This window comes from Phyllobates terribilis, unplaced genomic scaffold (assembly GCF_046119375.1).
Source record: "Phyllobates terribilis strain yellow unplaced genomic scaffold, ASM4611937v1 Scaffold_8__6_contigs__length_399053987, whole genome shotgun sequence".
NCBI classification, from domain to species: Eukaryota; Metazoa; Chordata; class Amphibia; order Anura; family Dendrobatidae; genus Phyllobates; species Phyllobates terribilis.
In genome coordinates, this window is record NW_027362768.1 from 344,270,311 (window position 1) to 344,282,409 (window position 12,099).

General features: G+C 47.4%; 1 protein-coding gene across 4 annotated transcripts in view; it reads right to left on the reverse strand.

Annotated features, from left to right (window-relative positions):
* Positions 1-12,099, reverse strand: part of FRMD4B (FERM domain containing 4B) — a 257,085-nt gene that overhangs the window by 70,797 nt on the left and 174,189 nt on the right. For all 4 annotated transcript variants that reach the window (XM_073644727.1, XM_073644729.1, XM_073644726.1 and 1 more), the window contains exons 6-7: positions 4,303-4,359; positions 2,450-2,472 (exon numbers count right to left, since the gene is read on the reverse strand). In XM_073644727.1, the coding sequence (XP_073500828.1) occupies positions 2,450-2,472; positions 4,303-4,359 (80 nt within the window). The remainder of the gene's footprint in view (positions 1-2,449; positions 2,473-4,302; positions 4,360-12,099) is intronic.

Sequence of the window (12,099 nt, forward strand, 5' to 3'; positions counted from 1 at the left end):
GAGCATGTTGCTAGATCCTCCCTCCCCCATAGAATTTTATGAGCAGCTAGCTAGTTCCTCCCTCCTCCATAGATTTTTATGAGCAGCTAGCTAGCTCCTCCCTCCTCCACAGAATTTTATGAGCAGCTAGCTAGCTCCTCCCTCCTCCATAGAATTTCATGAGCAGCTAGGTAGCTCTTCCCTCCTCCATAAAATTTCATGAGCAGCTAGCTAGTTCCTCCCTCCTCCATAGATTTTTATGAGCAGCTAGCTAGTTCCTCCCTCCTCCATAGATTTTTATTAGCAGCTAGCTAGCTCCTCCCTCCTCCACAGAAATTTATGAGCAGCTAGCCAGCTCTTCCCTCCTCCATAGAATTTCATGAGCAGCTAGGTAGCTCTTCCCTCCTCGATAAAATTTCATGAGCAGCTAGCTAGCTCTTCCCTCCTCCATAGAATTTTATGAGCAGCTAGCTAGCTCCTCCCTCCTCCATAAAATTTTATGAGCAGCTAGCTAGCTCCTCCCTCCTCTATAGAATGTTATGAGCAGCTAGCTCCTCCCTGCTGTATAGAATTTCATGAGCAGCTAGCTAGCACTTCCCTACTCCATAGAATTTCATGAGCAGCTAGCCAGCTCTTCCCTCCTCCACAGAATTTTATGAGCAGCTAGCTAGCTCTTCCCTCCTCCATAGAATTTTGAGCAGCTAGCTAGCTCCTCCCTCCTCCATAGAATTTTATGAGCAGCTACCTAGCTCCTCCCTCCTCTATAGAATTTCATGAGAAGCTAACTAGCTCTTCCCTCCTCCATAGAATTTCATGAGCAGCTAGCCAGCTCTTCCCTGTTCCACAGAATTTTATGAGCAGCTAGCTAGCTCCTCCCTCCTCCATAGAATTTTATGAGCAGCTACCTAGCTCCTCCCTCCTCCATAGAATATTATGAGCAGCTAGCTAGCTCCTCCCTCCTCCATAGAATTTTATAAGCAACTAGCCAGATCCTCCCTCCTCCATAGAATTTTATAAGCAACTAGCTAGCTCCTCCCTCCTCCACAGAATTTTATGAGCAGCTACCTAGCTCCTCCCTTCTCCATAGAATTTTATGAGCATCTAGCTAGCTCCTCCCTCCTCCATAGAATGTTATGAGCCGCTAGCTAGCTAGCTCCTCCCTCCTCCATAGAATTTTCTGAGCACCAACTGTCACAGACATTCTGCAGAAATGACAGTTGCATATTTTACCCAAGACAGATTTTACCTATGACTTGAGAAATTTGAGAATGATCATACCAGGAGGAGAAAGAAGCGGATTTCTCTGATAAGATATAATACAAAGTTTCTTATTTTTACCTGTACTCTTGATTTATGAAGAAAAAATAAATAAAATGATGGCTACTGGATTAGTATAAGGTGAACTACACTGAGAAGAATGAAAAAAATTAGAGAGACTGGGGAATTGGGCACCCTCATAGTGTAGACCACTAAAGTAGACCCTCATAGTGTAGACCACCCTTCAACCCAACACAGACCTCAAAGTAGACCAGCAAGTCTACTGTCCAAGGCCAAAAGATACTAAAAGTTGAGACAAAGACGACATGGACCTACCAGTAACTAAACATTCAACTGTCTTTGACCAAGGAGTGATCAATAACCACCGTCCCACCCAAAATTGACCAAAAGTCCGATGAAACTCCAGCCTGACCAAGTGTTCAAGACTTCAATGGGGAAAGAAGAGAAAATCGCTGCCAGACACTTTCGGCGGTGGTTTATCTCCTTGAGGTTTATAGGACAGGGCATCAAAATTTAATATGCCCAATCCTTCTCTCCCAGTTTGAGTCAGGAATCTCCCATTCACATCAGATAATTGACTGTTCCCACTGGAAATCGTCATGTTAATTCAACTTTAACATGACACTACTTTCAAGAATTGAGGTTGCAGATGGAAGAAAGAAACAAATGTGAGCAGATCAGACTACATGCAGGGCTTATTTGTAGTCTGTTAGCATGGAGACACATAAGTCTGTATTGGAGCTGTATACACAAGCTGACTTTTCTCTAACGTGTCTTTAGGGGAGCAAATTACTTTTTTTTTTTAGATTTCTAGTGTTTCGTAGCTTTTGACTCTCAAAAATGTGTACCCTCTACGCACTAAAAAAAAGTAAAAAAAAAGTTCAGCCGCTCACAACCACAAGACCTAAGTAAAGAACATAATGAAAAGGGAGGGAGTTAATTAAGCCCCGGGATGACAGACGGCTCTAGTGCTTCAGTGTCTGGCGGAGCTGGTGTATTTTGGGCTGAAACCTAGGAGATGTTATCCAAACCTATTTTTGGATTGTCAGCACACTTTCCTCACCAGCCTCCCCCCTCCCAGTCTCCAGACATAACTTCAAGTGCCCTCTGGGGGATGTAGACTTTGGCAGCTATGCCTACCATTCAGAAACCAACATGACCCTACAAGAGACAAAGGACGGTGATTAATTACCTACTGTAGTCTCCCCGAGCCTCCTGCAAATGGAAGAGAGAGAGAAAAAATAAATTAGGATTTTCTCAGCTGTGGCTAAAATACTACAACTCCCAGCTGGCACTTGTACTACTAGAATTATGGGACAGATGAAAAAAAAAAAGAGATATAAGTTGGTCCAAAGGTCCTTGTATCTTTCCGGTGTCCCAGGGAGTCAAACAAATTATAAGGGTATTCGAAAAGGAAGTTTAGGACGCATCCGTGCTATCGCAGTGGGAAAATCTGCTGCAAAATCTGCTTCCATTACATGCTGATTTTGGCACAGGTTTTGCTGCAGATCCACAATCGATTTTAACCAACGGGTCTGAAAATCTGTGATATAAATTGACATCCTGCAGATTTTTATTTTACGCGGCATATACGATTTAGTCATATTAGTATTCTACTCCTTCTAGGAAAATCATCAGCGTATTTATCTACTGGGACCTGCTGATTTGTTCTGGCTGCAGAGATCCCCAATAAACAGCTGGAGGATGTGAAGCCGGACATTCATCCACCTTCATAGGGACCAAATAGGAACACAAGGACCGCTTGAGTTTTCTGGAGGGAATCTGTCATAATGTTTTTATATATGGTAGCAGTGATCTAGCTGTGTAGGCGCTTGTCCCCTGATTAAAATGATACCTTTCTTGTAGAGATCCGATGTACCAGTCCTGAGATATTTAGTGTAGAAGCCATAAGCAAATCAGGCTGAAGTTGCCCTGGGGGCGTGTCAATGCAGTTGGATAAAGCAGTCTGACACACCCCAACTGCACCTCGAGCCCTGATTTGCATACTGCTTCTAAGCTAGATTTCTCAGGACTGGCACATTGGATCTTTACAAGAAAGGTATCGTTTTTATCTGTGGACGAGCACCTACACATCCGTACTACTATTTCCATATATAAAGACGTGCCGATAAGTTCCCTTTAAGACTTAGTGCTTAGAGCTAGAAAGGTCTAATTAAGGAGCAAGGTCATATTAAATCAAGTCAGTAAGTTTACTGACAGTTGCCGCTCCTTCCCACCATCCGGTGGCTGCAGCGGCCATTACGTTGGGTCATACAATATTAATAGATGCCGTGAATAATTCATCGCTTCCATCCATCGCTGATGAGGACTCTGGCCAAGGACAGATAAACGAGAAGAAATCGCTTCATCTTCCTCATTATATAAAGAAAAAAAAACTTCAAAAAGTCAAGAAAGGAAAACATGTCCCAGGACTTATCTGGGCAGGAAGAGGATCTTATCTCGGAGCGGCTGAATCTTTCCGACACCCCAGAAAGACATGAAATGAATGAGACGTTATCTGCGAGGAAGATGGAGCACCATCACTGTGTCTGAACACGCCGATAACACGAGACTAATCTTTATCCTGGTGCTGGACTTGGATTTGGCTGGAAAAAAAAGGAACTACGGATTTAGTGTGGCCCTTTAAAGTTATGAAAAAGTTCAGAACTCTGGTGCCGGTCACCGAACTTCAGCCTACATGGGAAAATTAGCAAAAAATCGAAAAAAATTCCCGATCCTATGAATTTGTGGCTTTTTAATGGGAAATCCACCCCATCCGCAACCACTTAGCAAGTGCAACAATCAACATGTAAAATACCGCCACATATCAATGCGTGAATGTGGCTTTTACGGCACAACACTGAGCCAATGTGCCGCCTAATTCTAAACGTTAGGGCATCAAGTTAGCCCAGCTATTGCCCAAATTGCTTAGCTCTGCTGCACCTGCCATGGTGCAGCAAACCCAGGCGCGGTGCACGGTTTGGCAGCACAACAGGTGCAAAAAGCGACTTTGCAACAAACTTTTTGGAGGGCGTGCATCCTTACCTGCAGAATGAGTGCGGCCAATTTAAAGACGGTTTCGCTGTCCACTTCGATCTGCCCCTGTTAACACAAGAAGAAGAGTCAGCAGAGCGCAGGCTGCGGGTAATCGGTACGGTTCATGCCTCTGGGCTCTGCTACAACAGACGGTACCATTCCACAGCGCAGGGGAGGACGCTCCTTGGCGGATTTGATTACATAGAAAGGTGTGAGATATTTTGCATTCATACAGAGTAAAGTGCAAACCTCCCGTAAGGGTGCAGCCTGCTATTATATCCGAATATTTTGCAAATGCATTTAAAGGGTCCTGCAATGGCTAGGTACAATTATCAGCCTCCGGGGTGCCCAGTGATACCTGCTTTGCTTGGATGCTCCTGCCTGATGCCCAGAGATAAGGTTCCACTTCAAGGTTTAGTATTATATACACACAGACAAGTGCCCGAAGACACAAAGCCACCTCTTGTTGTTCCACCTCAGGGATCTCATGCAGAAAATGCTCATATCCACTCGGAGGAGGATGAACTCATAACTTCTTCCTTTCTTTGGAAACTTTTTAACCCAATGTTAGCAGACAATAGAGGAATTGGTTAAGTTCCAAGATTTAAAGGGAACATTTATATAGGAAAATAGTGGTATGGCTGCGTAGGCGCTCATCCACTGATAAAAAAAAATACCTTTCTTGTAGAGATCCGATGTGCCAGTCCTGAGAAATCTAGCGTAGAAGCCATAGGTAAATCAGGGCTGGAAGTGCAGTGGGGGTGTGTCAGACTGCTTTTTCCAACTGCACTGACACGCCCCCAGTGCACCTTCAGTCTGATTTGCATATGGCTTCTACACTAAATATCTCATGACTGGTACATCGGATCTTGACAAGAAAGGTATCATTTTTATCAGGAGACAAGGGCCTACACAGCTAGATCACTGCTGCCATATATTATTAAAAGTTGCTAACAGGTTCCCTCTCTTCAAAAGTAGACAGCATAAGGTTCCCTTTAAAGCTTATTACTTGTATTTTTCCGGCTTGTAAAATATGGAATTTTTAAATATAATTTTGGCATTTACTTTTTTTTTCAGGTGTTTTTTAAATCCTATGGAGAAGCCTTTGGCAAAACACCTAAAAGAAAAAAATGCTGTTCCCAAAGCTAAAAAAAACAACAAAAAGGGCCGATTCATGAATGCATGGCTGGCATATCAGCACCAGTTACAGGGCACATTCACTGCTAAGACCCAGCTTCTGACCCTCCCTCCTGGCACCCGGTGATCACATGATCGCTAGGATGAGAGGAGGAGGTGTTGTTTGATCACATGGGTCATTTAGGGAAAATCAATTATAGAAGCCATATACAAATCAGGCTAGAAGTGCACTGTGGGGGAGGGGGTGTCAATGCACTAGGAGGAAGAAGTCCAAGTGCACTGACACACCCACATTGCCCTTCCAGCCTGATTTGCATATGGATGGCTTCTTAGGTAGATTTCTCACGACTGGAACATTGGATCTCTACAAGAAAGGTATAATTTTTATTGGGAGACAAAGGTCTATACAGCTATATCAATACTTATATAAAAATGTGAAAACAAGAGATGATCAAAAAGACTAGTTGGACTTAATCCACTGGCCATGTTGGTAGTCTGGTTGCTGGACCGGATGGTGGGAAGGAGCGGCAACTGTCAGTAAATTTACTGACCTGATTTAATATGATCTTACTCCTTAATTAGACCTTTCTAGCTCTAAGGGCTAAGTCTTAAAGGGAACCTATTGGCACGTCTTTATATATCGAAATAGTAGTATGGTTGTGTAGGCGCTCGTCCACAGATAAAAACGATACCTTTCTTGTAGAGATCCGATGTGCCAGTCCTGAGAAATCTAGCTTAGAAGCAGCATGCAAATCAGGGCTGGAGGTGCACTGGGGGTGTGTCAGAGTGCTTTATCCAACTGCATTGATACCCCCCCAGTGCAACTTCAGCCTGATTTGCATATGGCTTCTTAGGTATATTTCTCACGACTGGAACATCGGATCTCTACAAGAAAGTTATCATTTTTATTGGGAGACAAAGGCCTATACAGCTATATCAATACTTATATAAAAATGTGCAAACAAGATGATCAAAAAGACTAGTTGGACTTAATCCACTGGCCACGTCGGAAGTCTGGTTGCAGATAGGAATAGGTACACAGGGGCTCTGGTCTACCAACATGGCCGATGGACAAGGGTCCTGAGAACCTTCTTGATCATCAACAGGTTACTCCCAAAGACAATGGGACCCCGGTATTTTGATGTGAGATGCCAGCACTGATCATCGTGTATACATGGAATGACTCATCTATAAATGTAATTATCACATGATATCAATCACCCTGGGGGCACAGACGGCGGTGACATCACATCCACCGGTAGCGTGTTGTTGTCACTCTGCCTTTATGAGATATCTGCAATTTACCTATCAGCAGATCATTATTGAATTATCAAATAACAAGGGAGCGATGGATGTACTAATTTTTTTTCCACTTAAGGAAACTGATTTTATCATAATTCATCTATTATAATGTCTCATTGATTGTGTGGCTGACGTATGTTTGCGCAATATAAACCTTCCGGGGAAAGGAGCAGAGGGCAATGCTCTAGTAGACACCACTGTGCAGGTGCAAACATCATCATGACCTGTCGCAGCAGAGGACTCTAAAATTCACCTATTTATAGAGTAAACCAGTCCTGCAGGCTTCCTTCTATGTCAAGTTATGTACATCGTACCTGTCCTTTCACAACAAAACCTGTAGAAAAGCAAGGTCTTGCTGCCCCCATCCACACTAGGACAAAATAATACATATAACAGTCTAATATGTGCAGGAACAGTCCTGATTCTTATACTCTGTAACTTGCCATCCACTCTTTTTGAATTGGTGGTTCCACTTTAACAGCATTCTGCCAGCACTATAGGTTCTGAAATGTACTTTCCTCTATATCCTAACATGCACTGCTATTGTCGTTATCCAATGGTTTTTCTGCCCAGAACTGGGAGCCTGCCTCTTGGTTATGACTGTGTGCAGTTTAACAGACAGAAGAGTGTGGCACCCCAGGAGTCCGGTTGCCACAGTGGCATTGCCTCCCTCACAAGGGGTGATGCCATGTCTGGAAGCAAGCAGGGATCCCCTAATCAGGTTTACCAGCATACAACACTTTCCTGGCTCCAAACTGGAATCTGGAGGTTGGGTTAGTTAGAGTTAGTGAGAGGAGTTGAAGACAGGACAGCGACGAGGAAGGACCTGGGGAAGGGAGCTGTGGATAAGCTCGCCCCAGAGGAGAGAAGCGCAGAAGAACCGGACACCGGAGTCCGAGGTTGTGGGGCACTGAAGGCCTAGCAGCAGAATCCGGGGGGCAGGAGACTGCAGGTCTCCTGGCCCCACCAGACGCCCAGCGGCACAGCAGCACCATAGGGCCCAGCACCACCACGTGGGAGCGACACTTAAGGAAGGCCCGACCTGCCTGCCATATGGGTGAGGAAAAAGACATTTTACTCAGGGACGAGGGCCGCAGCACAGCTATAAGCAGCAGGGCCAAAGAGAATAGCGCAGAGGGAAGGCCTACAACTCCACCTGGCTAGGTGGATCCCCAACTTGCTCCCAGGATGCCAGGACTTCTACTACCAGCTAGTACCCGTGCCCCGGTCTGCTTAACAAACCACAAGTAAAGATAAGAGGAAACCGCCATTAAGCTGTGGACTGGTCATTATCTGCGCCATCACCTGCACTACACTGCACAGCAACATCTATAACATCACCACTTCCTGCCCTGGAGCTAAGCTCTGCCTGTGAAGAGCTGAATCAACTCTGCTGCATCATCATCAGCTACAGAGGATCTGCACCGCAGCGGCGGCTCCATATAGCCGCATACCACAGGTGGCGTCACAAACACTATCTCTATAAAAACTTCATTCCCCTTTTTTACCTTTTCCTTTAATTGACCGCCCTGGGTCACGGACTGGGTCACTGCCACCGTGACACCCCCAGCACCGACCGGCCCGCTACTGAGCACCCCATGGCCCAGGGGGCGCGTCAAGTGCAGGAGCAGAGAGACAAAGACTCACCCACACTTTCTGTAGAGAGACAAAAACCCGCCCCACTTCCCCAAGAGGGACAAAAACCTGCCCCGCTTCCCCAAGAGGGACAAAAACCTGCCCACTTCCTGTACAGAGACAAAGACCCACCTCCACTTCCTGTGGGGAGAAAAAGACCAGCCCCACTTCCTATAGAGAGACAAAAACCCGCCCCACTTCCCCAAGAGGGACAAAACCCGGCCCACTTCCTGTACAGAGACAAAGACTCACTTCCACTTCCTGTAGAGAGACAAAGACCAGACCCACTTCCTGTAGCGAGACAAAGACCCGCGCCCACTTCCTGTGGGGAGAAAAAGACCAGCCCCACTTCCTATAGAGAGATAAAAACCCGCCCCACTTCCCCAAGAGGGACAAAAACCCGCCCCGCTTCCCCAAGAGGGACAAAAACCTGCCCACTTCTTGTACAGAGACAAAGACCCACCTCCACTTCCTGTGGGGAGAAAAAGACCAGCTCCACTTCCTATAGAGAGACAAAAACCCGCCCCACTTCCCCAAGAGGGACAAAACCCGGCCCACTTCCTGTACAGAGACAAAGACTCACCTCCACCTCCTGTAGCGAGACAAAGACCCGCGCCCACTTCCTGTGGGGAGAAAAAGACCAGCCCCACTTCCTATAGAGAGATAAAAACCCGCCCCACTTCCCCAAGAGGGACAAAAACCCGCCCCGCTTCCCCAAGAGGGACAAAAACCTGCCCACTTCCTGTACAGAGACAAAGACCCACCTCCACTTCCTGTGGGGAGAAAAAGACCAGCCCCACTTCCTATAGAGAGACAAAAACCCGCCCCACTTCCCCAAGAGGGACAAAACCCCGCCCACTTCCTGTACAGAGACAAAGACTCACCTCCACTTCCTGTAGAGAGACAAAGACAAGACCCACTTCCTGTAGAGAGACAAAGACCCGCCCCCACTTCCTGTGGGGAGAAAAAGACCAGCCCCACTTCCTATAGAGATAAAAACCCGCCCCACTTCCTGTAGAGAGATAAAGACCCGCCCCTACTTCCTGTAGAGAGATAAAGACCCGCCCTACTTCCTATGGAGAGACAAAGACCCGCACACTTGTAGAGAGACAAATACCTGCTTACCTCCTGTAGAAACAAAGACCTGTACACTTCCTATAGAGACAAAGACTGTTCCCACTTCCTGTAAAGGGACAAACCTCCATCTCCTCTTACTGTAAAGCGACAAAGACCTAACCCACTTCCCGTAGGGAGACATACAGTACAGACCAAAAGTTTGGACACACCTTCTCATTTAAAGATTTTTCTGTATTTTCATGACTATGAAAATTGTACATTCACACTGAAGGCATCAAAACTAGTGTTGAGCCACCCCCGTAGTGTTCGAGTTCGTCGAACTGTTCGTCGAACACCTTCGAACACCGTTAAAACCAATGGCAGGCAAACAAAAACACATAGAAACACATAGAAAACACCTTCAAAGGTGTCCAAAAGCTGACAAACTGCTCAGAAGACACAACTAACACATGGAAAAGTGACAAGTACATATAGTCATGCGAAAAGAAAAGAGGTGGAGGAGTAAAAGGAGGGGGAGACACAGATATAGGCATGTCATGCCCTTCTAAAATCCAAAAAGTGAGAAGCCGAGACGGCCAGTCCGCTCCTGCCCGTGCCACCTCCGTGTCGCCGGGTTTGTGCCAGAGCCGCGGTGAACCCTGACGGCCAGCCCCCCTCTCCCAATACTGGTGCCTGTCCGCTGGTGGGTCGAGAGAGCCCCCCTGTGGTAGAGGCAGCTCTAAGCTTTTTAATTTAAATTGTCCCTCTAATTTGAATGAATACACTTTAAATCCATTTACAAGGATCTATTGGAGGGCAAGTCTCATGCCAGCAGCCGCGTAATTCCAGCTCCAGTAGCGTCCACTAAAGCTGCTGCAGTTAAAAAGCTTTTATAAGGATCGAGCTCGGCTGTCCACCGCAAGGCATCCTAGTGCCAGTCCCAGCCCCTATGCCTTGGGGTGCCTCCTGATGCTCTTCACTAAGTATCCCGTGGTCCCGAAGCATTTCCTTTGAAAAAATTAAGTGTCCAAACTACAGGTGGTGTAGCTTGCTTAACAGCCGGGATAATCCGCTGACTAGCAGACACTGCTACTAGGCACAAAGTATTTCCTGGGCTAGATGCAGTTAAAAATTTGTAAGTAGATACTCTCGTTGGATGCTGAGAAAGCATTCCATAGAGTCTCCTGGCACGCCATATATGATTCTCTTAAAAAGCTTGGGGTAGGGGTCTAGGGGACCCTTTTATAGCCAAAATCACGGCCCTGTATCACAATACGTCACCTAGGCTGAAGATAAATGGAACTGTAGCACCGAGGGCTCGGTTGCTACAGACGTATTGCACCTCACCCAGAGGTGTGATATCTCACTCTCAGATAAGGATGGAGTGTGGATCAGGACCCGACACCTGCATGCATTACACCACATTGCCGTGGGGCAGGGCGACCAATATGCCCCTGAGATGGGCACGACAGTCCCTGTCCCTGGCTGGAGTGGGGGGAGGGAACACTGAGGAAGGGGAACCCTGCAGTGCAGGAGCAGGGAGGAAGCAGTTCCTGGGTGCATTGAGAAGGGAGTATAAAAGGTGGGCACCATCTTAGTTCAGTGCAGAGAAGTCTGAGCAGAAGTGGCAGGGAGCAGGGGCTCTGCATGAGCTCTGCTCCGGAGGCGGGCCTAGTAACAGAGGCCCAGGCCTGCAAGAGGGAGAAGGAAGGAAGAGGAGCGGAGAAGGCTCCAGGAACGAGGAATGAAGGGATCCCAGGGGTGCGGACGGGCGAGTCGCCACCGCACGCCCGAATCCACCTGCGTGGAGGGGTCAGGCCAAAGGGGGAGACCGGTCCCCGAACTAGTGGAGGCAGGAAACGACCCTCAGCTAGAAACCGGAGGCTCTGACATTTTATGTGGCGCAGCCCCTTGCTCCACCCGCTAGGAAGGCACCACATAGGGTCAGGGAAACTGGCGCCAAGTTTACCAAGAGGAGGCCCGAGGCAGCCGGACAGAAGTGTTGGTAAGAAAGGCCAGACAAAGGACACACAAAGGGGGTCCTGTGAAGCGCTCCAAAGTTATCTGGGAGTTGTCTGAGCCCCTCACCTGGTGAGCACAGTACGACGTGGGCAGCCGTTACCTGCAGACGTGGTCTGGATAATAAGAACTGTGAGTAAAGGCCCTGAACTGCATCACTGACTCCGTGTCGTTACTGCTGCTGCCCTGCACCATCACCCCCATCCTCCGCATACACTGCCCTGAGGCTATACTCCTCCCGTGGGGAGTTATGCTACGCTCTGCTGCACCCACAACACCAGCCTTAGCGGTCTGCCCTGTAGCGGCGGTTCACTCTGACCGCAATCCACGGGTGGCGTAGTCGGACATTTAAACATCAAAACCACATAAATAGTTCCGCCACTGGTTTAACCGCCCTGAGCCACGGAACCGGATCGCCGCCACGAAGACTACAACCACCAGCATCCACCAAAAAGGGTCCGGCTCCGGGTGTCCCAAGGCCCAGGGGGTGCGTCAGAACATTTTCATCACCTTTCACAATCACCAATGGGACAAGGCAGGGATGTCCTCTGTCCCCTCTCTTATACATCCTAGTGACGGAGCACCTGCTCTCATCAATTCGCCATAACCCCAATATTAGGTGGATTGAGGTGGGAGGCACCGAGTACAAGTGCTCTC